The sequence below is a fragment of the Pollachius pollachius genome (assembly GCF_949987615.1).
Source record: "Pollachius pollachius genome assembly, chromosome: 19".
NCBI classification, from domain to species: domain Eukaryota; kingdom Metazoa; phylum Chordata; class Actinopteri; order Gadiformes; family Gadidae; genus Pollachius; species Pollachius pollachius.
In genome coordinates this window covers 18,708,199-18,736,077 of record NC_136952.1, presented here as the reverse complement: position 1 = coordinate 18,736,077, position 27,879 = coordinate 18,708,199, and the positions used below count along the sequence as shown (strand labels likewise).

The following is a 27,879-nucleotide window of genomic DNA, read 5'->3' as shown; positions in this document are numbered from 1 at the left end:
TTCTGCTCTCCCCCACCACATCACTCCCCCCCACCCCCCTCCTTAATATGCTGTTAGAAGGGAATTCCTCCCAACAGCAGTGGTGTCAGTCTGCAAGTGATTGACGGCTACGAGTGCTTTGCCAGGGAGGAATGTGATTGGCCAAACGACTCTGGGCTTTATAGAAGTTCTGAAGCATCAAATTGTAGAACGGTGAGTGTAATAGTGTCATAGTTTAGCGGACATTTCTGCTGTGTTTGATATCACTGCCTCTCCCAGTGGACGCTCACCTCACATCGCTGAAGTTGGGTGGGGGGGAGAACATGACTACAGAGACAGCCATCAAGGGGCAGATAGGGGACACTGTATATGGTGGAGTTAGCCAGGGTATGTGGTTGCGAGCAACCAGCCGGAGTAAGCTTTATTTTGAAAGTGATTTTGATTCATGGTGGTATCTAATCTGATTAAGGCTGGTATGTGGGAATGATATAATTGAATTCAGTTTTCAACCTACCAATGAGGATTGAGTACAGGATTCCCGGCCTATCAGAAGGAGGCTGGATGTTCCGGTCTTGGTCCACGGCCTGGATGGGCGGAGTCACGTTGACTGGGTTAACCCTCTCCTGCAGTCATGGGATAGATCACCATGGAAACAGACACAATCAGAAAACAAATTATGTTTTGCTGAGAAGATACAGATTGGATAAAAGCCTGTGCAATGAACAATAGATAAGATGTAAGAAATACATACGATGTACTGCAACAAATAGTACATATGTATTCCGAACGACAAACCATGTATGTGAGCTTTAATATCCAGTAGTATAAACAGCTTAATGCGGAAAAGAAGTGTAATTAACATCATGCCTACTCGCTATTTTTTATATTACTTTTCCAGCTCTCCTGTGATTGCTCTCCGTTCCTACTTCCCTCCACCTCCAGTTCCCTCTCTCTGCCTTCCTCTTCCATCTCTTCCTCACTCCCTCTCCCTACTACTACCCCTCCCTCCCTCCCCCTCTCCCGCCCTCTTGCTCGAGGTGTAAATTACAGAGATCTTGGAAGTGTATCTTCCCCCCGCAAGCGGGTGGATCTCTCCTAGTTTGAAGAAGGGTTTCATTAGTAGAGTGAGCGGCACTGAGGTGGAATTTAATTTACCCCCTTAACGGCCGAACACATTCGTCTGCCGCCTACTTCTGCACCCGCCCGCCTTTACTCCCCAAAGACTGCACGCGAGAGAGGGTCTGTAGACGGAAGGGGAGGGAGGGGATTACGATGTCATGCAAGGTTTAGTTGGGCGTTTATCGAATCAATCCAACGTGGGTTTTGTAAATGCAACACAACCCACGCACAACCATGAGAGGGAGGCAAGCAAAGAATTGGGGAATTGGTAGCAAACAAATGCTTTCCGCTTGATATTTTCGGATCAAAAGATCGGTTGATTGCACTCGTATTCCGCCAAAGTGTTAAACAAACTGGACGGTATATTTTCACTAAAAGAACAAACGAATGCACCTAAAGCTTTTGTTCAGGAGAAAGATGTCTCTGCTGCAAAAAGTTTATCTGTTAAAAGAACCAAAAAATCACTCAACACTACGTTACACGCTTCATTTGTATGATTGGTTGTAGGCCATCCAATTGAGTCCAGAGACAATTTGGTCTGCTTCCATTGGTGACGCCCCGAATCGAAATCGAAAATGCATGGAGGTTCCAGACTAATGGCAGTTTGCAATTTGTCTGGCGATCGCAGATGCGCAGCTCATTAAAATTCTTTCATGTAATTGCATGGTGAGCCATATCTTTCATCACATATTCACCAAAAGCCCAGTCGCGCTTAATATAGGGACAAGAAAGACCTTGCAAGAGAGCCTGGCAAAGCCAGTATACTATGTTCTGGGATCATAGTATCACACCTCTCTCCCTCTCTCTATACCATGCTTACCTCTCTTGCCCTCTCTCTTCCCATCTCCTCTCAACTCACCCTAATTTTTCCCCATTTCTCTTTCTATCCTATTTCTGTGGTCAACCTTGCCCTTTCATCTTTGTCGCCCTGTCTATTGATTCCTTTGGTTCCAAGGCACAAAGCATACTTTTATTCTTTGGCCATTGGATCCTCCTGATGTGGTTTGATTCTGCCTATACCTATGATTTCTCGATTTGTACCTGTGTACCTAATGTGCTATGTGTATGGATGCGTATGTGGGTGTTTTTGCTTTTAGTCTCATTGGGATTTCTCTTGCCTGCTCTGAGCTGTACAGCCATTTGGTCGACGTGAGTTTATTTTAAATGTGCCTGAAAAACATAAATTGGACTTGACTTGAGTCTCTCTTCCATTTCTCCAGCCCCATTCCTCCCTTTCTATCAATCTTTCTCTCTCCCTCTCCTAATCTCTCTCTCTATTTGTTCATTAAAGAGCCAGTGAACCCAAAAACATATTTATTTAGCTTTAAACATGGTTATAAGTCTTATATGAACGTCAAAATATGCCATTTTATCACTGCCACTGAAATAAGTTCCTCATTTAGCTAATAAGGGGTGTTTAGCTGTTATTGCTGTTATCCCCAAAACACTGTTTGTATGTTCCACTCTGATGGGAACGCAGGCGGTGTCCTTTAGTGACGTCTGAGTGACGTGTGTCTGGGCAGCAACACACATTGACTGCGGCGTCCGAGGGAAATTTTTGTGTTCAAATTTCAGCTTAAACAGTTCACTGGCTTTTTAACTTTGACTTCTTAAAACAAAAAGTCCACTGAAAACAGATCACTGAGCCTCAGGTAGCCCTTCAGAGGCAGGACAGCGAGATCTCAGCTCAAGAGTCAGTCAAGCTGGCCATGTCACAGACAGAAGAACAAGAAATCCACCTCCTCCTTCTCATGTGAGAATGTCGTTTTCATGTCAAAAAGAACAAGGAATCCAACAAAAATGACAGCACTGGCCGTGCCCTGCGGAAGCTCATACCTTTGAGTCCTTTTTTTAAATGTCATGTTCACCATTTGTAAGCGTATTTAGTCTGGACCGATGAAACCTCTATGAGAACAGCAAAGCCGCACTCACACCAAATCTTTAATTTACGTTACTCCCACGAGTTTGATAAATGGCGCCATACAAAAACATTGATTCACTCTTGGCATAATGCACCTCCGATGCAGCCAGAGACATGAGGATCTCTCCTGTTCTCCTGGATGTGATAGGGTGTCCCACCATAGGACTGCTCCACCGCCACTCCCTTTATTACCTCCTGCCATCTGCTCATTAATGACACTCATCTACATTCACTGACGTTGGGAGTAAAGTTGCTGCTAAATTACTTAACGGGAGTGGATGCAGGCAGCTGGTTTGCTTGGAGGAATGGAACTGTGTTGCTACAATGTCCTCTTTTCTTATTGTGAACAATGGTTCTAAATTTAACCCTGGCATCTTCCTGCCTGTACAATTACCCCAAAAAATGGCTTTGCCCCTTCTTGGCCATGTCAGAGGCGTTTGCTGTGAGGTCGAGAGGGAGAGAGAGAGAGCGAGCGAGGGAGAGAGAAAGAGACTTTATTGTGGATTCTCACACATGCCTACAGTCGTCCACATTCTCTGGAAGTCTTCCCTGGTAAGGCATGATGACAGCTGTCCTCCAGAGAGAGAGACAGACAGACAGAGAGAGAGAGAGAGAGAGAGAAAGCAAGAGGCATAGACAGGCAGAGAGACAGAGAGAAGGAAAGTGTGGGCAAGAGAAAGACGGACCGATAGACAAAGCAAGGGAGGAAAGCCAGCCGCCAGCCCTCGGTGCCCTAACCACCATGGCTGATTGCATCTTAATAAACATGCTGCGCTCTGTTCCAGCAGAAAGCAGAAGCACACAGCTGGGCCGCTGTAACAAGATGTTTTTCTGCGGCTTCAACACCACCGACCACAGCAAGACTCCCCCCCTGCTTTCGCATTCACCGAGCACAGATTAAGGGCCTCAAGTCTGCAAAACACCATGAAGTCCGGGAACAACCCAACGCATAGGAAACAAGGGAAGAATGATGGAAAAATGTAAAGAATAATGAAAGGTAGAACAAATGAATGAATGAAAAGAAAAGAAAGAAAGAAAGATAGATAGAATGAAAGAAAAGATACAAGAAAGAAAGGTAGAATGAAAGGCAGAGAGGGAAAGGAGTAGAGGCAGACAGACAGCAAGAAATTAAAAAGAAAAAATGATAAAGATAGAAAGAGAAATAAAAAGAAAGAGACTTAGAGAAGAATATAAAAAAAGAAAGACAAAGTAAGAAAGAGAACCATGGCACCATGCAAGGTCCCCAGCGTCCCACATGCATTGAGGAGGTCAGAGCGAGTGTGTCTCTGATGGAGAGCCCAGCTGGGCGGCGACAGGCGAGGAACAAAGGAAGAGGAGGAGGAGGAGGAGGAGGAGCCAGTCTCCATAACACAATCATCAAACACACTCCATGGAGACTTTGATACTGTTCCTATTCCTTCACGCACAGCCCACCCCATTGAGCACAGCACCAACACAAACCAACCGTCTCCCCTGACAGAAGACGGACCCCTGGAGGAAAGCGGGACCCCTAACATGTTTGAATGTGGTACGCGGTTCAAAGGAGTACCTGGTTCAGTACCAAGGAAAGTCTGGGGTCCAATACTAATCTAATCCAACAGTTCTCTACTCTCCAAGGTGGGTCAGCGATGCAAGGGGTTACGTGGCTAATAAAAATAGTTAAATACTAATCTAACAGGGAATTTAAATTAAAAATATATAATTTTCAAGAGTGCCCTGGACTGGTGAGGCAGCACTAGACCTCAGTGACAGACGACAATCAACCATCTACAATATCAAACAGATCAGGACAACAATGATAGCCGTGAAGAGAACAGTAAGTACATTGCTCCAAAAACACAGAATGGGTCGGGACATCCTTTGTACATGTGGGCCTTCAGCGCTCATGGCTGTTGTTCTTCGTTTTAAAAAGGTTATAGTTTCATTTGAATTATTTTTTATCTTAAGGATAATATGGCAGAATATGTAACAGCCCTCTCTCTCTCTCTCTCTCTCTCTCTCTCTCTCTGTCCACCTGTCCTCTGTTTAAGGACCAGTGGACAGAGCCATATGGCACGTGCGCGAGAGCTGGTGTGCACGTACGGTTGGGTGCCTGTGTGTGTATGTGCATGCATGCGTATGTACTTGAAGAATAACAGAACAATTTGCAGTTGAGGGAGGGGGCATAGCATTCACCCATTCATGCGTACAGACGGCGGTGTCAGCCATGCAAGGCGACAGTCAGCTCGTCAGAAGCAGTCAGGGTGAGGCGTCTTTCTCAGGGACACCTCGACCCCCCGAAAGGAGGAGTTCGGGGATCGAACTAGCAACCTTCCGGTTCCCATTCAACCCGCTCTACCTCCTGAGTCACATGCCGCCTACACTACACACTCTGCACAAGTCTTTTAATTTCCACTCTTATAAGTTTCCTTCAGAGTTTATGCATCTCTTCAATCCAACCAGAGCTCTGTGGAGGGAGGCCGTGTTCTAACTAGCTACGGTTATGTTCAGGGAGACATAAGCGACGGGACCTCACATAAACACCTGTACGCGGAAGGTTGCTGGCCCGGTGTAGCCCAGCTGGTGGAGTGTGGCCTCAACACCGCCGTGTTAATGGGTTCAAATCCCGCCAGGGACATCCATCAACATGCAATGTTGCAAGATACACTCTGGACTAAAGCATCCACAAAATAACACACAAACACACCCATAAAGAGCAATATGGGGTCGGCGTCGTGTGAATTGCACCATTTAAAGGGTATGGATCAGGGTCAGCTGTCGTGTTCACACGTGGGCTCTTTTTTGCACTGGGGGCCACGAGCACTAGAGAAGCAGACGGGAAGGCGGTACGTTGTTCAAGGGCGTTTTGCAGAGGAAACAGGCGGTATATGTGGCCCTACAGCATGGGACGGCACACCGCACACTCCATAGCATCAGAGAATGTAATTGGATTAGCAATCTCTGCTTACAGACCACCGCCATCATCTCCACCTCCAGGTCCATGGCTGGGTCAGGGTCTAGGGCCATCTGTGCCTCCGTCATAAACCATACACTGCTTAGCACACACCGCTTACTCCAACTCAAACCCTGGTGGTTTAAAGGAGATTTACCTGTGCGTGTGTGTGTGTGTGTGTGTATATGTATGTATGTATGTATGTATGTATATGTGTGTGTGTGTGTGTGTGTGTGTGTGTGTGTGTGTTTGTGTGTGTGTGTGTGAGGGCGAAAGTGTGCTTGTCTGCATCTTTGGGTATTCTTGTGTGTGTGTGGGTGTGTGTGTGTGTGTGTGTATGCATGCATTCTTCATTTGCGTATCACACCATTGTGGCTGAGTTGTAAACCGCTGAAGCACGCTGTACGTGCGCATCGAAGGTTAAGGTCGGTACCACTACATACATGTGGAGACGAGACAGGGGATGCTGATCTTTAAAGTAACGACTGATGCTTGATAATAGGATACAGGGGGGTCAGAGGTTAGCAAGGCCGCTCTGTTCCTCCGCATTCACACACACACACATACAAAACGTACACAGACATGTACACACCCACACATTTTCAACCGCAAGCATGCAAATATACATGTCAACAAGCACTTTTTCCTTATCTTTCTCTCACACACGCACAGACAGACACATGCGCAGACACAAAGACACAATTTGTCTCTTTCATACATACAGTTCCAAACAAACAAGCACAGACATCAGCTCTCTCTGCCTCTCCCCCCCCCCCCCCCCCCCCCCACACACACACACACACACACCCAAGCATGCAAATATAGATGTAAACAAGCACATTTTCCTTCCCCTGTCTCTCACACACTCTTACATACACATATAAATGCGCACACACACAGACACAATTTCTGTCTATTTCACACACAGACACAAACTCTCTCGCTTTACCCCCACACACCCCCACACACACACACACACACACACAAAGATTCACACTTTTCCCTCCTCACCGAACCACGTACGGGGTGGGTGAGCTCCAGGACGTTGGCCCGGTAGGCAAGGGGGCTGCAGTCGCGGGTGCGGCCCACCAGGGCGCAGGGCAGGAACATCGGCCCCAGGTCGTCCCCGTCCAGCACGTCCACCGTCAGGGTGGTGGTGGCCGTCCGCCGGGGGCTGGGCGAGGGGGCCCGGTCCTGGAGGGAGGGAAGGGTGAGGGATGGAGGTGGGTGAAGGTGCGGCGGGAGAGGAGAGGACCAATGGAGACGGGTGGACGGATCGAGGGAGAGAGGGAGGGTGGGGGGAGAAGAGACGCAGGGGGTTCAGGGGTCGGACAGAGGTAAGGGAGGGTGGAGTATGGGTTGATGAAGAGAAGGGTTAGGGATGTATGGAGGGAGGAGGGGAGGGGAGGGGATGACGGGAAGGAGGGAGGGGTGAAAAGGTTTGGAGAAGAGAGGAGGGGGTGGGGTGAATAAGAGAGTGAATTAGAACAACGAGAAGGAGTGAGAAAGGGAGAAATAGAGCTTCAGAAACACAGGCAAAGTTACTGTTGTACGTTGCTGTTTCCATCTCCGATGAATTTAACCTACGACCCGTGAACAACTGATGTCCTGTCAATCATCCAAAAAGTAGCCTACGGTAAAGTGATCCAATTTGCCCTGATGCAGTTCCAATCATCCCCGGTATCCATCCACACATCAAAGGTGACCAAAGCGATCTATTCAGTGACTCAGGTCTATGTCATTATTCGCATTTATACAGTCCAATATCACACTGCCATTTGTACTTGAAAAAAGAAAGATAACGCCATCTCCTGCTTTTCTTCTTCTCAAAGCTCTGAAAGGTGTGAGAGCTGTGGGAGCTGTCGGATGATGTAGCCAGCACGCACAATTAGCGAGCACAATTAGAAAGATCCGCCTGTGACGTCCATGTGTCCCAGGCGGAACTGATCGCCAGCAAACCCATGCTGCTGGTTCGAGCATCTCCGCTTCTATTCCTCAGGTCTTTAATCGGCATAAGCAGGAAAAGCTCCTCTCGCACTCCGCTGATTTATATGAATTAATACGTTGCTGCTAGACTGATGCAATCACACTATAATATGGTACGAATCGACCAATCAAATCACACAACCAGCAGCATCGGTCAACGGTCATCATCTCTCATGCATCATCTCTTAATGAAAAATATAATTCCACAGGTTAGTTTAACATATAAATCAGTCTGATGTATCCATATATGTTGTAGCAACCATGCCTTTACTTGTCCAATAACCACACAGGTGGTTTAGATCAACTCCTTTTTTTTGTTGGTTAACACATTATGGTAGGCTGTAACCACGGCGAACATGAACTTCTTTCCGAACACACTAGCTGTGTTCGAAATCGTTCCCTATTCACTCACTAACTATTCCCTATATAGTCTTCATGATAGTGCAATATATAGGGAACGAACAAACGAGAATTCGGACACTGCGCTGAACATTTCTAAACGTCATTTGCGTCAGTAAATGCGCCGGGTATTTGTGTGACGCAGACAGCTGCGCCCACATCATGTAAACAAACCGGGCACTCACGAGGAAAGCTGGAGGTTTTATTGATGTTGAATGTTACATTTCCTTGTTCAAGGTTGTTTTTTATTAATTTTGATTGTTAAACTTTCTATGTTAAATCCCAAATAAATTTTTGACGTTTCTAAACGAAAGCCGGAGACTCCATCATTAAATTTATTCGTTTTCGAGGTTATTCAGCTTCTTCTACTCCTCCGGAAAAATCCGACCGCATTGCATTGTGGTATACGGGAGTAACATGTAGGGAACATCGTATGTACACTCAAATTTTAAGTATTTTAAATGCACTATATAGTACATGAAATCAACCACTGAGAATTCGAACACCACTACAAAATGGCGAGCACCCTATATAGTGCACTATATCCGTGATATAACGATTTCGAACACAGCTACTCTCGCTCTTCTCCCCTTCCCGTATCTCACTCCCCAAGGACCGCCCCCTCTTTCTGAGCACCCAACCGAGAGCCGTTACAATATTGTGATATTATTATTGAAAAAATTGAAAATTCCATTAATATTTTTCATCACAAGATGACCTGGAGTTTTGGGAAGGGGTCCTTTAAGGGGGCTTAACCTTTTTCAGGGGGAGCTTAAGCCCCCGGTGATCTGAACCCCTAGGGTCACCAAACCACTACAACCAGGTCGATTAGGGCAATTGGGTTCAATATTTCCACTAGAGCAGGAGTCAGATGTAGAAATGGTTACTACATTATAGTTGTTCTGTGTACCATATTTGTTTTCAGAGTTCTGTTCCTTTTTTCCCCAACCTGGGCTATTATATTGTATGGATACACTTTTCTTCAGATGCAGTAAAATAAAATGCTTCGGCCCATCACTCTTTGCTGTCAATAGTTCTGGACATGCCCTTCCCGAAGTCCTGGTGTTTTGTTGAGCGTATGCGGGGAGTACATTCACAGTAAAACCTCCTTTGCAGGGTTTACTCATCATTCAATGTCAATAAACCACTGGGCTTTCAGTTAGGGAAACGCAGTCAAGGAAACCGCTGTAAACCAGATATAACTCGCAGAACAAAAGCGCTGTCAGTGAATATGTGGGACAGTTTGAAAAGTTGAGGCATGTACTGGCTATACTGTTATTTATTGGCCCAAATAGACGTTGAAATGCGGAGTTGCTACTTTGAGCAAATGAGTTAATTATACAACTGAAAGCTTTTATTTCGATAAGTTCAAATCATGTTACCTTTGCTTTTTTTTTTTTCATTAATGCACTCATCCATCCGCCTCAAACATATCTTTATGTTGCTTGGATAAATGCCTAATCCGTCCGACCCCAATTGTCTTAGACATCAAACTGGTTCCCTTAGACTGAGTGAAGCAGTTTGATGTGTTAAGTGGTGATAAACACATCTGTTGGACTCCAGTGACGCTGGAGGGACAACACATTAATAATACCCAGAGCGATAGCAGCACAGGGAGCAGGAGCCAGAGTCCCCGAGGGCTGCTTCTGCAGCGATGACACATTTCCTGACAATAAAACATACAAACACAACAGCATAGCAGCACCCTGGGCTAAAGACGATCAAATCCGATATCCAATGTGTTTGCGCTTGTGCCTAGGTGTGTGCTTGTGCATGCGTATGTTTCCCTGCAAGTGTTTGGGATGAGTGTGTGTGTGTGTTTGTGCATGTGTATGTGTGTGTGCGTGTGTGTGTGTGTGTGTGTGCTCACAGTCCCATTTGCTGTTTTATGTTGCTCGTGCATGTATATTTGTGCCTGTGTGTGTGTGTGTGTGTGTGTGGGCGCGCAGGTCCATTTGCTGTTTCATGTTGCTCGTGCATGTATATTTGTGCCTGTATTTATTCCTGTGTGTGTGTGTGTGCGTGTGCGCTGAGAGGGGGGCTAGCATGATTCAGCCGCCACTTCCATCTCCCTGTATGTAAATAGTGCCCAGCTACTACATTATGTTCAACTAACTACAGACTAGCGGCTCTGCTCCCCCAACAGCCCCCAAGCCTCCTGTTTAATGAGCGTTTTGTCAGCTTTGGGATTGGACTGGGGAGCGCTGTCGTAATAAACCAGCAAAAGGCACTCCACAGCCCGCGTGGCGGCTCATCCGATGGCTCCGTCCGAGCAAAAATATATACTGCAATTAAATGATTGAATGGCCCTGTGGAGCATACATAATGGGTCGTCGATGTGATACTATTGGCAACACTATGAGGCATCAGGGTTTACAGGTAGGACACAGGGGGAGGGACCCAAACGTTGAAAATGGAGGAGCGACAATTCAACCGTTAAGAACCGTGAACGGCGTCGTCGTAGGAGCAGAAACTCTAGGGTCGCTTTGTAGCAATTGAAAGATTTGTAGCAATTGAAAATCCCAAAATCCCAAATCAACGCATGTACCCTAACCTAGATTTCTGAAAACGTTCTTTAAGAACGGGTGCAGTGAACACATCAACGTCTGCTCATTATGAAAAGGCCACTTTAAAAATAATTAATAAACCAAGATCAAAACATCATTACTACCAAAAAACATTCACCCTCATTGTATGTTGTACGTCCTGGCACTTAACGCACTTATTGTATGTTGTACTTCCTGGCATGAAAAAATAGTACCTAGTTGTGTAGCATCTTATCCTATGGGTATGGGCTAACCTAGCAATTGTAAGTGCTTGGGACTTGGTTCTATGAACATCCTTACTGTACCGACAGCGATATACAGTATATAGTGTGTATGTTGTTGTTTCTCTTTCTTCTGACAAATGTACTTACTGTAAGTCGCTTTTGATAAAAGCATCTTCTAAATGACATGAATGTAAATGTAGAATTCCTATGTAGCTGTACTTGAGATGGAGGCTGTCATGGCGATGTGACGTTCAAGCGCTACAGGGGGGGGGGGGGGGGGGGGGGGGGGGCCTCCAGACTCACGTTGGCCTGGATGATGACCAGGTAGCGGGTGCTCTCCTCGTAGTTCAGCCTCTCCCTCAGGACTACCGAGCCCGACAGCGTCAGGGGGATGTCAAAGGTGCGGTTGGCCGTCTGAAACCCACCAACACAGACACACACACAGACACACATAAACAGCCACACACACATGCACGCATGCAAACGCACGCACAGGTTATAAGTGAGAGACAAAAAGACGGGCAGAGAGACACACATACACCCAGACAGACAGACAGACAGACAGACAGACAGACATGTATCTTACCGGGTCAATGGGGTTGTACTGAATGGTGTACTCTATCTGTCCATTGGGTCCGTCATCGATGTCCGTCGCTCCATTGTTCCCCGAGAAACCAGAGAAGATGGTGGTTCCTACTGGGGTCAGCTGGGAACACAGTGAGACGAACACTTCAGCCTGTCTGTCTGTCTATCGGCCTGTCTGCCAGAGGACCTGTCCATCTGCCTGCCTCCATCAGTCTTTCAGATCACTCTCCACCTGACATCTATTACCACACCTCACCTTCTGATTCAACGGTCAGTCTTGTGTGCAGTCGTGCTCATTCATATTTAAATCCTAACCAAGCCCTCCCCAGCCTTTCCCAGTGTTGTCTGAACACCGTGTCTAGAGTCAGCTTAATATCAGCTTCCATCAGGGGAGATTCGCATCATTTTCTATTTTAAATTTGGTAACTCATTCTGTGGTGTGACTACTGGCGACCCGTATAGGATTGGATCGCCACGGAGGAAACACGTCTTAGTAGGTTTATTACGGTGTGTCTCGGGAACGCCAGTGGCTGTCCTCCACCAGTAACCCGGGAATAATACGGGACGAGGTAATGAGATGCAAGGCGCCGCTTTAAGCTTGTTAGAAGAGAGAGAGAGAGAGAGACGGACGGATGGACGGACAGACAGACAGATTGAGATATGAAGTGATTATGAATTGAAAGGTAGAATGAAAGAAAGAAAATATAGAGGAGAACCAGAGACAGCGACAGAGAGAGGTTAAGACATTCTGGGAGAACCCAAGAAACATAACTATATCTCTACCTTCCTCTATCTACAGTATCTATAGCTCGAGGAAGGACGAGAGATAGAGGACGTCAGAGAGAGAGAGAAAGAGATCATAAGAAGGCAGACGAGGGAAATGAGGGAGAGACACACAGAGCATGAAGCGATAGAGAGATGAAGAGAGGTTGGGAAAGTCAGAGAAAAGAAGACAGAAAGATACGGCGAGAGAGAGAGAGAGATACAGCGAGAGAGATATGCAGAGAGAGTCAGGGAGAGAATGAAAAAGAGGATAAAAAGTTGATGAACAGATTGTGGCTGACTGAGTTTTTGGACGAGTGCGTGATGAGGACTTTGCCGGCAGAGACAAGCACCTGAACAACACACCTCCGGTCCCACAAGACAGCAGCTCCACTCCTCTGCGCTAGTGCCAGCACTAACCACGGCGCTGGCAGCTAGTGAGACAGCTCTGTCAGCCACTGTGAGGCGTCACTAGCTGCTTCAGGCCCCAGGATGCTACCGACACCCTGTCTGATTCCCACACTGACACAGGTGATGTATTTTAGGGGGGGGGGGGGGGGTGGTCGACATTATTTGTTAAAGATCCCATATCATGCTTTCCTAGGGTGAATAACTGCATGTGCGGGTACTACTAGAATACGGTTACATGCCTGTATGTTAGAAATACACCTTATTATTCTCAGACTGTTTATTTCTACAAAACCAATTTCAGCATCATTCGAAAACATTCTGTTTTGTAATGTGTCGCTTTAAATCCCCCCAACTGAGTAGCCCAGTCTGCTGTGATTGGTCAGCACGCCCAAGAAGTTCATCGCGGTAGCCGGGAGGTGCAACTTCTGCACTTCAGCACCACCCACTGCACGCGACACATCACACTGTTACGGAAGTAATGTTTGAGCGCAAACAAGCTGTTTCACGCACTTATTGAGGGGCTTCCTCGGTGGGAGACTTTAAACATTTATACTGAGGTCATATAAGTCTAAAGCAAAGGGAAAAGTCGAAAAAGTATTATATCACCCCTTTAAATGGTTTTACGTGGTTTTCTGCGGTACCGCAAGGACAGCCATTTCAGTATAAGTTACCCAACTATGACCTTCCCCAGCCCTGCTTCTTTGTAGTGCCAGTCATGTCTCATCTGTGGTACAAACTGCTTTTGTGGGCACACTCTACACCACTCGTCTGCCACCCATGCACAACCCACACCCTGGATTTCCTCCGACACCGGTTCTGGTGGGCCACCAACCAGTCACGCCCTGCTCCACCCCCCTTCCTGTTCCCCTTCCGGGCTCACGTCCTTGACCTTCGTCACTGGTCTTCCCCCATCCCACGGTAACACCACCATTCTCACCTTCACCTACCGATTGGCTCTCCAGGACCACCCACTACCTGGCCCTACCTAAGCTTCCCCTTTGCTTGACAGCTGCCATTCTGGATCTCCACATTATCCGTCTACGTGGCATCCACCACGGACATCGTCTCTGACAATGGACCCCAGTTGTATCCCATGTTTGGCGAGCATTCTGCGCAGCACTGGGAGCCACCGACGACCTCTCTTTAGGGTCCATTGGTTTACCACCGTAAACCAATGGACCATCGGAGAGGGCTAACCAGGAGATGGAGGCTGTGCTAACTCGCCTCTTTGAGATCCCAGCTCCAGTGGGTGGGAGTTTGCACATAATTCACTCGACAACCCTTCCACTAGTCTAGGCTCGAATGGGCCAGTGTTGGTGTACTTGGACCAAGCAACACATGAAAGTTTGCTGTAGAAAGGCACCCAGAGTTAGAGGGTCTGGCTCCTGTCTAAGGACCTTTCAGTGAAAGGGACTTCCCACACACTCGCCCCGAACATGTTGGTGTATTTGTGATTGAGTGCCAAGCCTGGGTCGACCAGCCCTCTGTCTCCCCCTTTGAAAGCCCTTCCGCCACCCAGGCTCAATGATTATCACCCTGCTCTCACAGTCCAGCGACTGCTAGACGTGCATCGTCGAGGATGGGTATTCCAGTACCTCCAGGACTGGGAGGAGGGCTATGGAGCAGAGGAGTGATCATGGATCCCCCGGAGCCAAATCCTGGAACCATCCCTCATCTGGCACTTTAATAAACAACAACCCCCCTCCCACTCTGCGTTCCATCTCAAAATTGCAAATTAATTCATGTTTTTTCTTGCCCTCCGGGGTGCTAGGGTAGAGGTGATCTCATAAATATATGGCCTGTGAAGCCCTTTGAGACGGTAACTGTGATTAAGGGCTATACAAATACAATTTAATTGAATATGTCAACCGTCCAGTTGCAGGTGTACGCCAGGTGGTGTCCGTAGAGGGAGGGGCACCGTCACGCAGCCCACTCCTGCGTCTCAGCGTCTCGCACTATCTAGTCGCCCGTTCATCTCCCCTTCTGTCCACAAACCTGCCAGCAATCTACTTCATCAGCACACAGTGCATCAACCCCGGTTTCCAGACACTGTCTGCTAGATCGTTGTTTAAGATTGGCCATCAGTATTAGCCCCCAGCCTGTCCACCCCCCTCACGTGTCTGACTACCGGCCTGCCACGAGCCCCTCGCTGAGTCCTGCCCGTCCCTGCCTTTACTTATCCGTTGGCCTCAGTGAACTCCTTTATTATTTACTCTCTGTGTCCATGGTGAGCATCTGTTGAGCATCTTCGTGTGTGCGTGTGTGCGTGCGTGCGTGCGTGCGTGCGTGCGTGCGTGGGTACCTCATTGACGGAGACGTAGTAGCGGGGCTGCTGGAAGCTGGGCACGTTGTCGTTGCGGTCACGCACCACGATGCGGACCTCATGCAGGATCACCGTGCCAACCAGCTCGTTGGTGCACTGCACCTGCACCACCAGGGAGTGGATGGCGGAGGGGGGCTGGGAACGGAAACACACAGGGTCAGCTAGTCGGAGAGATAGAGAGATGGATGGATTGATCAGGGCCTCCATTTATTTGTACGTCTCTCTCTCTCTCCCTCTCTCTCCCTCTCTCTCTCTATTGGATAGAAATGCAAGGGCTAGACAGACAGAGAGAGAGAGAGACAGAGTGAGAGAGAGAGAGAGAGAGAGAGAGGCAGACAGACGGGACAGACTAGGAATACGAACAGACAGACGTACGGACAGACAGATCGATAGAATAGGAATACGAACAGATAGTCGAACAGACAGACCAACAGAATAACAGATAGATAGACAGAGGTAAGATAGATGGATGCATAGAGACACACAGACATGCCGGTAAACAGACACATGACGATGAAGGATAGGTAGCTAGACAGACAGACAGACAGACAGACAGACAGACAGACAGACAGACAGACAGACAGACAGACAGACATACTTTAAGACAGACCGGTAGACAGACAGTTAAGAAGTTGATAAGGAAAGACAGGATGTTGGACAAACAGGCAGGCAGACAGACGAATAGACAGACATACTTTAAGACAGACAGGCAGAGGATGCGGTGCTGTGATTGGCTTACGTCTCGGTCCAGCACGCGGCCGGTGCTGTTGAGGTACAGGGCCTGCCGGCCGGGGTCCAGGATCACCCAGTGCTCCCCGTTGTCCCTCAGGGACAGGGAGATGGTCCGGCCCGGCCCCTCTGCCACGCCGTTGATCTGCAGGTTCTCCACCAACACCGTGCCTGGAAGTGGACGTGAAGGTGGCGTCATGACACTGATGACATCATTACGCTGAGTCACCGTGGGATTAAAATGGCAGTTTTTTTCTCATGTGTTCACTTCAACCGTGACGTTGTTCACCTGTTCAACAATGTATGCCAACATTTTTTTTCATTTTTAAAAGTTGCTTCTCCTATAGCGTAATGTTGTTGGTTGTGATGATAACTTGTGGAAGTGGACCGGCTTAACTTTCAAACCAATGGTATGAACAATTTCATTAATTTAATTTTCAATCAAGTGGCAATAATACATGTAAGACAACAACATAAAAAGACAAACAAGCTCAAAAATATAAAAATAAAAACAAGAACAACACGGGGTGACACTACACTACTTTTTTATATGCAGTCCATCTCTGAACTCTGCTTTAGTCCTCAGGCAGTAGGTCAGTCAGTCCGTTTACATGCAGTCATTATTGGATAAAGAAACCAATAAGACCTCAACCGGACTTTAAAAATGCATGTAAACACCTTTACCCGATCTACTTCAGACCGAAATCGGTACATGAACGGACAAGCGAGATCGGATAAGAACACCTAGATAACTCAATCATAGTCCGGTTTCTACCGGCATGTAAACCCGCGTCGGATTTCGCGTTCTGCGCATGCTCGGGATCTTGCGGCCGGGACATGTGAGCCGGAAGTAAAAGGAGACGGTAGTCGTGTTGTTGGAGGAAGTCGGTGTCATGCCCCCAAAAGTGAAACCCCCTATCATCGTCAACATGCATTCAGTACACACTAGGGTTTGATTTAGTGAATCGTTTCCGCGAACCAGTTCGCGTCATTCAGTTCGCCAAGAGGAGTCGTTCGCGAATCGTTCGTTCGTTCGTTCAGTCGAGTTTCCAGTAGCGGTGAATCGAATCATACACGGTTCTCTGAGTCAGTCAGACTCAGCCCCTCGTTCGTTCGTTCGTTCGTTCGTTCGTTCGTTCGTTCGTTCGTTCGTTCGTTCGTTCGTTCAGTCGAGTTTCCGGTTCAGTCGAGTTTCCGGTAGAATCATGGAATGGACGGCTCAGACTCAGCGCCTCCCTCGTTCTCATTATCATACGTCAACATTACAACTTTAACCAAACGCAGCGGAATGGGGGGTGCAGTTGATTATTGGATGTTTAACATATCAGCAAAATAATAGACTTGATTTAGCAATGATGGTGGGTGTCCCGGGTGTTTTAGGCTCCCATAAACAGAACCCTGTGCAGCCAAAGACTAAATCTAGCTGCCAAAATTAACACTGCCTTCAAAACGAGAGCAGGTTAATTGTCAAAAATGCATTTAACTGTCATCAGACAACGCAGTTATACGCTATTGTAATGACCTCGCCGGTGACAAACCAGGTCACTGAAAACCCGTAACCAACGGCAAAAAGCTACACTAACAACAACCGGTTACCCGGGCAACCCCCAACCCATCCCTTCAACGTGCAAGCCCCCACCCTCCTGATCCTCCCAAGGCCCTCCCCCAGCTGGCCTGATGATTCGCCCCCCACACTGATTGACAAGAAGAACATCCAATGCATGCACAGAGAACAACTGGCATAACGGACAACGAAATACAATGCAACACATAACACACAAACTCTTTAAATGTCCCAGGGTCGCTACACTATGGACTCTAGAGTTTCTGGTATAAAGGCTGGGACGAATTTCAAATGATAAATATGTACACTTTATGTTGAAAGTATACTGTCGCGATTTCCATTGAAACGAATTGCGCGGTGACTAGTCTTCACAACGAGAGCTGGTAGGTTGTGAAAAATGTGGTATAAAGGCTGGGACGAATTTCGAAATTAAAATATGTACAATGCATCCTTTAAATACGTCTATGCAACAGATGGCCAATGTGAATAATAAATAGCTCGCTCAGTAAGCCCATTTGTTTTTTCCCCATAAAACCTGTTGATTTCTGTCTCTCATTGACTAAAATTCAACGAGAGCGTCCTAGACTCAGTCCTAGAACAGCATACGATTGGCTGGCTCTCGTGAGTCGTGACGTCTCTCAGTCGGTCCCTCCTCACCACTCACACAGTGAGTGAACGAACTGTCAGCGAGTCAGCGACTAGCGGGTCTGGGAGGAGTCGAGTCTGAGAACGAACGAGGCGAACGAGACGAACGAGATAGAGGAACCAGTTCAGTTCGTTCGTCTTAACGATTCGTTCATTCGAACTGATTCGTTCATGAACGAGTCAACACTAGTACACACTACGCTTCGATTTCACCCAAGGCTGATTTAAAAGTACATGTTTTCCTAAACGTTGGTCATCAACGAGGTTTTAAAGTAACTTAGGGCATATCTGTCAAAATAAACGTTATTTTCTTCTGACGCGTTTACGATCTTTATTCATTCATTGCGCTGCGACCGAACTGACGGGTATATTCTCTGATATTATGAATCTTAAAGACCGCGTCGGGTTCTCAGACTCTCTGGTACTTCCACAACAAAGACTCGTAGTGGGGGTTATCTCGGCCATGGTGGAGAAGGAATTGGGGAGGAGGAATGTCGGCTTTGACTCTGAAGTCAAGATTGAAACGCTACATGGAGGAGAAAGGGATTGTTGCCGTATGCGGGACAGCTGTCAGTTCACTTTGGGTCCATGGAACAATATAGCGTCGGAGAAATGACATGGACCCGAAGTGAACTAACAGCTGTCTACTGAAAACATCTTTCTCGAATGCCGCCTGTGTTTCTTGTTGCGGGGACGTAGAGGTCAACCGGAAGTGGCACTATAACCACTTAAGGGCTACAGCGCCACCTAGGGTAGCGGATTCAGCCATGCTCTGGCCATTATCCGATCTCTTACAGGCCATGTATGTTCGGATAATTGGCACGGTCCGTTCGAGTAGCAAAATTGCAAAATATAAGGCTTTATCCGATCTAGCGGCCCAATGTAAACGCACTGAGTTTTTCCATCCACTGACCTGGTCCAGAAGGATCAAGTTTCAACCAGTTCCTCGTGATGGCCTTTTTACCCGCAATTATCAATAATCTTATTTCCCAATTATCCCGTCCGGATTCAAACCCAGGTACATAATCCGGAGGTCACCGGGAATCTTAGATCTTAACATCTCACCAAGAACCTGAATAACTCTGATACAAAATGTATGACCTTTTACACATGACCAGAAAATATGTGAGTGGTTAGCGTTTAACTGTTCACATTGTCTCCAAAAGAGCTGCTTTCTATCCATTAAGTTTTTCCATCTGAATTCCCGCCATCTTTTGGAGGTGGTCGAAGTGCGTTGGGTTTTCGGTATGGAATACCAATAACTCATTGACATACAGTTTTCAAATCCAATTCGAAGTTCGTTTTTACACCTAGTGTAGTCCTCTCAATTATCTTTTGTAAACCCCTGTACAGTTAAGAAACATTTTTTTAGGGTGTTTGTTGATATGATCTTGTCAGCACTCCAATCACTTAATTACCATCTATTGAAATTTAAATTTAAATTTTAAATTTAAATTTCTGTGTCATAAAAATATCTAAGTTGTAAGTACCTAAACATATCCCTGTTTTCTAAGTTAAACTCAGTTTTTTGTTTTTCAAATGTTTTATAAGATTGTAATTCTACAAGTGTAAAAAAAAAAAAAAAGCTGTTATTCCTTATTTAGTCCATTGAGCAAAAGTACCATTCGTTTCTCCATGTCTAGACCGGGGAAAAATCAAAAGTTTACTGTCCCAAGACAGTTTCTTTTTTTTGACAACCTCATTCCATATGCCAAATGTTCCTTCTTAAATTAAGTTTTCACCTTTTGGATCTGAATATTCTGGACCACCTAGCCTAGTCTGAGGAGGAGCCTGACATATATTTAACTCAATGTCCTTCCATCTGGCTTGATATTCTTGGGAGCACCAATAAACAATGAATCTGATTTGAGCAGCATACTAATATTCTCTAAGATCTGGCAATGCTAGGCCCCCAATTTCCTTGTCTAATTGGAGTGTCTTGAATCTTATCCTTGGCCTAGCTCCTGCCCAAATACACCGAGATATCAGTTTATCACAAGCTGTAAATTGGGATTCAGGGACACTACCTGGAAGTGATAGAAATTGGAAGAACAACCTCGGCATCAAATTAATTTTAAATGTTTCAATTCTAATCGACCAACTCGCTATGTTGCTTTTCATCTTACCATTAATATTACTACAGTCTATTTCGTTTATTTTGTTGATGTCCTTAGTTCTTAACACTCCCAGATATTTTCTAAATTTAGCTTCCCACTTAATGTATATGTCTGTCTGATCGCTTTACTTTACTAAGTTTGAGTAATGTTGAGCTTGGATCCTTGAGATAGGTGATGATATCATCTTCAAAATGTCCTATAATATGTTCATCTGTTGCTATGGTGATTCCTGTCAGCTCTTCATTTTGTGGAATGGCCTGATCGACAGGTTCTATATAAACTGCAAACAGGGTGGGGCTAAGGCAGTATCCATGGCGAGTCCCTCTAAACAGCTTCAAGCTGTCAGTCAAAGGGCCATTGATCTTAATTCTGACTGATGGACTGCTATAAAGGGATTGTATGCAACTGACAAAATTACCACTGAAGCCCAGCCTCTCAAGCACCCTGTACAGAAAAGGCCAGCTAAACCAGTCAAAAGCTTTCAGTGTCAATTTTACTTCAGTGTATGAAGTTAAAACTTGATCATTTATGACTTATATCATTAGGAAATAATGAAAGAGGGCACAAAGACTACTTAACAAATATTATTGTTGACAACTTCTATTTGTGTTTATTTATACCCACCCGCAGGTATAATAAATAACACAGATAGTGAACCCATTTAAATTCAATCCCACATTGTCCTCAATTACCGCAACTTGGAAGACAAGAAAAAAAAAAAAAAAAATTTAAAAATGTATGACATAGAAATGCACGTACAAAAAAAGGGAGAGAGATAATAAGGAGATGGAGAGAAAAGAAACAATACAATCCGATCTGGTTTGGTCCACTAGCTACTGTCCGAGCAGCTCCAGGGCTCGTTCAACAGTGACTCTGCCTGTACTCGCTTCCTAAATCGCTTCCTAAAACTTTGAACCAAGACTTTCTTTGTATGCTACACAACCTGCTCCGGAATGGTTTTGAACCCGGCATTGAACCCAGAGAGCCTGTCTGGTGGTGGGAGTGGACATACACCCAGAGAGCCTGAGGTTGGAATTTGCCCAGATCATCGACAAGCAAGTTCACCTTTAATGACAGTGAAGCTGTCTCCACACTACTTCTTTACTTCCAGCGCTAACTGCTACTGCTCCAGCGCTAACTGCTACTGCTCCAGCGCTAACTGCTACTGCTCCAGCGCTAACTGCTACTACTCCTCCGCTAACTGCTACTGCTCCAGCGCTAACTGCTACTGCTCCACCGCTAACTGCTACTGCTCCAGCGCTAACTGCTACTGCTCCAGCGCTAACTGCTACTGCTCAAGCGCTAACTGCTACTGCTCCACCGCTAACTGCTACTGCTCAAGCGCTAACTGCTACTGCTCCAGCGCTAACTGCTACTGCTCCACCGCTAACTGCTACTGCTCCAGCGCTAACTGCTACTGCTCCAGCGCTAACTGCTACTCCTCCACCGCTAACTGCTACTGCTCATCTTCTCGATGGCATAGCAAATGTGCAACACGAGGAAGGTGGAAAAAGAAGGATCAGATCAGACCAGAATAGACCGGAACAGACACGGGAATACAATGTTGAAGAAGACGATTTCCTATCCCGGATTCTCCCTCCGCCAATGACAGAAACGATTCCCCTTTTGGAACAACGACAGAAAGGGTTTTTTTGTGGGGCATTTGTAGAGACTGTGAGTTTGAGTCCCTACTGGTTCCAGATGAGCTGGTTGAAATAGGATTAGAACCACCAGGAACAGAGTATGTACGCTCCGAGCAGTTCTGTCGTTTGGGTGTTTTGGGAAGGTTGGAGAAATCAAAGAAGACATCACACAGCCGGCCATGCTTTTCAAGCACTCATGTTTGGTTCATGTTGTGATTTCTTCATGTTGTGATTTCTATTAAAAAAAACTTTTGAATAGCATTTCAGGCCCCCTACTGAGTCTGTGCTAGTCAATTAGACAATAGACTCATTAACTACTATTCACAATGGACCCTTTAATTAGTTGCTCAAAAATGGGGCAAAATAGAAGAAAATTATTGAAATTACAGCCGAAAAAACCTAGTTGGAAGCGTAAACACATTTTTTAAGCGACTCCGTGGAGCTGGTGTTCTGGAGGGAGCAATTACCATGTCCAGCTCTCTGCATTATTCATGCACAACCAGGACTTCACACTCCATGGGTGTGTGTGCAAGTGTGTGTGTATTTTTGGGTTTGTGTGTGTGTATGGGTGTGTGAGTGTGTGTGTGTGTGTGTGTGTGTGTGTGTGTATGTGTGTGTTTCAGGGTTGGGGTGGGGGGGTTTTGGGGTTTGAGTGTGTGTGTGTGTGTGTGTGTGTGTAGGAGAGATTAGTTTGTGTGAAAGCTCATAGACTGAGAGGGACTGCACCTAACATCTGGCAACCCATAATATTCAGGAACACACAGTGGTACACGCACACACACACACACACACACACAATTGGTAAAACCAGTGTATTTGTGTATGTGTGAGTGCAGGTGTGTGTTTGTGTGTGCATGTGTGTGTTTATATCTGTAAGTTTGTCTGTGCAATTGTCTGTACGCTCAACTATTCTCAAAAAAAGCTAGAGACACAGCGAGAGCCAGCTAGAGAGACACAGTGAGAGAGAGAGAGAGAGAGAGCAAGATAGAAGCAACTGCAGCATTAGAGATTTAAGTTTGGTATGTATGGTCGTCAAGTCAAGAATATCTTTCCTTGATCGTGTATACTTGTATGTGTGTGTGTGTGTGTCTGTTTTTGAGCGTGTTTACATCCAAGAACGATCGTGCACCCAAGTGTGTGTTTTCATGAACTTAACTACTTCACGTTGGGGTAAAACAGTGCACAGAGGAACAGGAGTGAGAGAAACACCAAGAGAGGAAACAGGAAAAGATGGGCTTAGATCACAGCAGGTATGGAAGGGGGAATGCAAATAGACAAGAGGTACACAACAGATGGAGAGACTACGGTGGCCAGGAAGGACAACCGCTCATATGAGCATATATATAAACCCTATACACCCCCCCAGAAGAATACCCCCCCAGCAGTACAAATACGTACACAAGGCAATACAAAAACCAAAACCACAACCATAATTCACTGGGGGGTAGGTCCCAGGTAGGTTCCTTGTAAACCAACAATTTACTTGGTTGCTGCCCTGAATTACATCACATCAAGGCTTGTACTGGAAAACATTTAAGTGTATTTTCATCAGGGATATTCACAGTAAGTAATTTTGGATTTGCTCTCAACTTTAACAGCTTTGAAATAAGCAACATCATGCTCGAAAAAACACTTGAAGGATGCTGGGCATTTCAGAAGACATTTTGGAGTAAATTATCAAAATGTTGGCATCAGAAAAGCCCACAGATATGTGTGGCTTCTCTTGTTCATGCTCTTCTCTAGCTGGCGTTGGTTTTGAAAATCACTGTCCGTCATTCTGGGATCTAACAAAAGTGACAGACAGTGCATCCAATCAGCAGCAAGGAACCTTGTACTTTCACTTTCAATTTTGAGTTCATGTAATTGTGAAGTTAGGCTTAGTGTTTTCTATTTGTGTTTTCTGAGAGAGAGATAGAGACAGAGAGATTGAATGAGGAAGAGAAAGAGAGAGAAGAGGGAAAGAAGCAGAGAGAGAGAGTGAATGAGGAAGTGAAAGGGAGAGGGGGAGAGAGAGAGAGAGAGAGAGAGCGAGAGAGAGGGAGAGAGAGAGAGAGAGGGAGAGAGAGAGGAACATGAAGAAGGGGAAAACATTAGTCAGAAACGCCTGCTATGGGTTGCATTGTATTCCTCCGTCCGCAGGACATTAGTTGAGATGAATGGGAGTCCTGGTCGGCAGCCCCCCAAGATACAAACAAACCTCCGAGCCCCCCAAAACCTCATTACCGGGCCCACCGGCTCCTCGGGGTCCGCCCACTAAAGACACACAACCCCCGCCCCCCTCCCTCGCCCCACATCACCGCTGGTCATTCTTCAGGAGGATGGCGCAGGAGACGAAAAGAAGGAAGGAAAGAAGGAAAGAAAAGAAGAACAAGAAACGCTGATGGCATGAAGAGCAGACAGTTAAGCTGAAATATAAGCCCATCTGCTCACATATAACACCCATAACCCGCCTGATGGCAGCAGCCATCGGCGTCTAATTCTGAACGATAAGAGAGCGGGCGGCTACACCGCGCCCCCACCCAAACTTCATCCGTCTCTCGACTGATTGAAACAAAATGCCATTTGTCCGTACCCCCTCCCCCCCCCCCCCCCCCCCCCCCCCCCCCCCCCCCCCCCCCACACACACACACACACACACACACACACACACCTCCTACTGCGGGGAAAACATTGTCAAAATCATGACGGGACAATTCGCCCTCAAACCGTTTTGGAGGAGACACTGGATCACCATTAGTGCTTTATGCCAGGTGAAAAGTTATTCACAGACCCCGATGTGCCCATGTGCGTGTGTATTTGTGTGTGTGTTTGTATGTGTGTGTGTGTGTGTGCGTGCGTGTGTGTATGCCTTTGTTTGTGTATTTGTGTCAGAGTTTAGTGTTATTATAATTGCAAGTGTAAGTTTGAGTGTTTGCATAGGTGTGTTTGCATGGGTACATGCACATGTGTGTGTGTGTGTGTGTGTGTGTGCGTGTGTGTGTGTGTGCAGGTTTGTGTATATTTTTGTGTATGTGTGTATGTGCATCTGGGTACGTGTGTGTGTGTGATGCATCCTAATACAACCAGAAAAAGATACACAGTATGCATTCATCGAAAAACATTGTTATTATTTATCATTACAAATAATATAAAACAATATGCTATTCTCTTTCTCAAATGAAATCCACATCAGTGAGGTGCAGAAGCAGTGGGTAACAGCTCATAGCCGGCTGTGTTAGGAGCACATACCTGTGTACACGTTTAGAATAATAAGAAGTCATTTTATGTGCCTTTTGAAAGGGTATGTTGTTATCTATGGTGGGACTGGATTAGTGGAGTAGGGGGGACTGACAGCAGAGTGGTATGCAGGTGGAGCTCAGGCCCACATTTACTGTGCCCCTTATCAGTCAGTTTGGACTCGCCAGCGAAAAGCAGCCGTTATCGCCTTAATGATTCATTTAAAGCTTTGGGCCGATGACATTGGTTTGTGTGTGTGTATTGTTTGTAGTGTGTGTGTGTGTGTGTATGTGTGTGTGTGTGTGTGAATGTGGGCGTGTGTATGTGTGTCTATATGTGTGCAGTGACAAATGGAGCGTTAATGTCTCCTTGCAGAATGTATGTGTGTGCTTAATCACATGCACGTGTATGTTCCAGCGTATGTGTGTGTGTGTTTATGTGTGTGTGTATGTGTGTGTGTGTATGTCTGTTTGTGTGTGTGTTTGTTTGTGTGTGAGGTACGGTAGTGATGGTTGTAATTTTTAAACATTTGTCAACTCAATGGATGTTATTGCTTTTTGAACAACCAACAACATCATGACGCTCTGATAAAGATATCTCCATCTCGTATCAATGTCAATTTCCTTAAGAAATAGATAAAAGCTTTTCAGTTTGAGGAGAAAAAAGATCAACAGAGGACATTGCAACAACTCAACTGAACCATTGAGAGAGTTTAAGAGTCAGTCATTGTGGACTGTGAGTTGTTATAATAAAGGTTAGTCTATTGCACAGAAATTACCTGGGTCATTAGCTTACCTGGGGTCCGCCCTGACGGTTGGTTAATGAGTAAAGCGGTGAGTGTGTGTGAATGTTTGTGTGGGGGGGAGGGGTAGAGTCAAGTGTGGTGTTTGTGGGCTTCTGTTTTGGTATATTTGTGCGGCTGTGTGTGTGTGGTTGTGTGTGTTGCTACATAAACAGATGTATGTATGTGCATATGAGTGTGTGTTTGTGTGTGTGTCTGTGTGTGTCTTTGTGTCTATACAGTGGTGTATTTGTGTTTATAGGTGTGTGTTTGTGTGTGTGGGTGGGTGGGCTAATGTGTGGATGCCTTCTGTTGTGCGCTTTCCTTCTAGTGTGCGTTTGCCTTCTGGTGGGTGTTTGCCTTCTAGTGTGCGTTTGCCTTCTACTGTGATTTTGCCTTCTAGTGTGCGTTTGCCTTCTAGTGAGTGTTTGCCTTCTAGTGTGCGTTTGCCTTCTACTGTGATTTTGCCTTCTAGTGTGCGTTTGCCTTCTAGTGGGTGTTTGCCTTCTAGTGTGCGTTTGCCTTCCAGTGGGTGTTTGCCTTCTAGTGTGCGTTTGCCTTCTAGTGTGTGTTTACCTTCTAGTGTGTGTTTGCCTTATGGTGTGTGTTTGCCTTATGGTGTGTGTTTGCCTTCTACCTTCTGATTAAAATATGTTGGTGAACCACGTACGTGCGCCTTCCTCTCTATGTGTTTCCTTTCTGCGTGATGACTTTGGCACCACAGGTTCATAAAGCTTCTGTTCTAGAAATGTCAAGGACGCGCCACGAGAAGCTGTCATGGTAATCGTCCTTTCTTGTTGAGCAGTGGACGACGCACACGGGATTTGATTAGCAGGGTAAACCCCGCCTATACGCCTCTCCTATCTTTTAATTTCCTGGAGCCCAGATCTAAGGTCTCTCTCGCCCTTCCTTTCTCCCTCTCTCACTTCCTTCCTCTGTCTTACTTAGGGCTGCAACTAACGGTTATTTTAATTATCGATTAATCGATGAATCTGATAAAAAAAGAAACATTTGTAATTGCCGCGTCTTTATTCAAAAACTGAACATTACTTCAAATTCACAGTGCAGACTGAAGTGTAAAAACACCAGGTTATTGCTCCAACGTCCCGGAACTATTAAAAGTAATATTAAATGATAAAAAAATAAAAAAACATAACTGGGATAACACAAAAGAAGCATACAATGTATGATATACATTTATATATATACAGTATATAATGGATGTCCATGGTTAACCGGTTAACCGATAAGATCTTTAACCGGTAAATACTAACGGTTGAAAATAAATTAAATCATCTTAATTTCTCTCAGATGACAGGAGATCGTTAATCTTTATTGATATTGATACCATTTTTAAGACTCCTTAAGGATCCAAGTCTTTATTGATACAACTATTGATACTTTTCTATTATTTTTTTGAAATATAACTTGTATTATTGCTTTAATTGCTGATAAGATGATCATAGCTCAAGATAGGACGTTAAACAGGTCATAATTCCATCTTTACTATCTATTTTATATTGCTGGGAAAACAAGTTTTGGCCAAAATCTCAAATTTCATATTTTTTGTGTTGCATTTGAACACATCAATCATATTAATGAGCCGACCTGAACACATCACATTTTACACTGTTTGCTATTTTTTAAGATAGCTAGCTCTATATCCAGCCGATTTTAACATGGATTACTATTTTTAATTGACGGGACTTTCTACACCGCACGGTTGTGTGATTACTGCCGCTGCTCTGAATGACTGTTGATGCACGCGGTGCCGGCTCGAGCCCGTCTGCACACCGTCTGAAGCAGCAGCAGCTGACAGAGATTTTGGTTGGACTAGACCAGGGGTCGGCAACCTGCGGCTCCGGAGCCGCATGCGGCTCTTTAGCCCCTCAGCCGTGGCTCCCTGCAGTTTTCTTAAAAAAAAAAAAAAAAAAAAAAAAAAAAAAAAAATATTATATATATATTTTTATATATATCGTCAACTAAACGAGAGGTCG

General features: G+C 45.7%; 1 protein-coding gene across 1 annotated transcript in view; it reads right to left on the bottom strand.

Moving 5' to 3' along the window:
* The window catches only part of LOC307090604 (protocadherin-15-like), a gene marked incomplete at its 3' end in the record, with an annotated part of 172,862 nt that overhangs the window by 105,419 nt on the left and 39,564 nt on the right, over nucleotides 1–27,879 (bottom strand). The window contains 6 exon segments of the mRNA XM_079757338.1: nucleotides 494–602; nucleotides 6,975–7,145; nucleotides 11,410–11,520; nucleotides 11,693–11,812; nucleotides 15,167–15,322; nucleotides 15,927–16,087. Of these exon segments, the coding sequence (XP_079613464.1) occupies nucleotides 494–602; nucleotides 6,975–7,145; nucleotides 11,410–11,520; nucleotides 11,693–11,812; nucleotides 15,167–15,322; nucleotides 15,927–16,087 (828 nt within the window).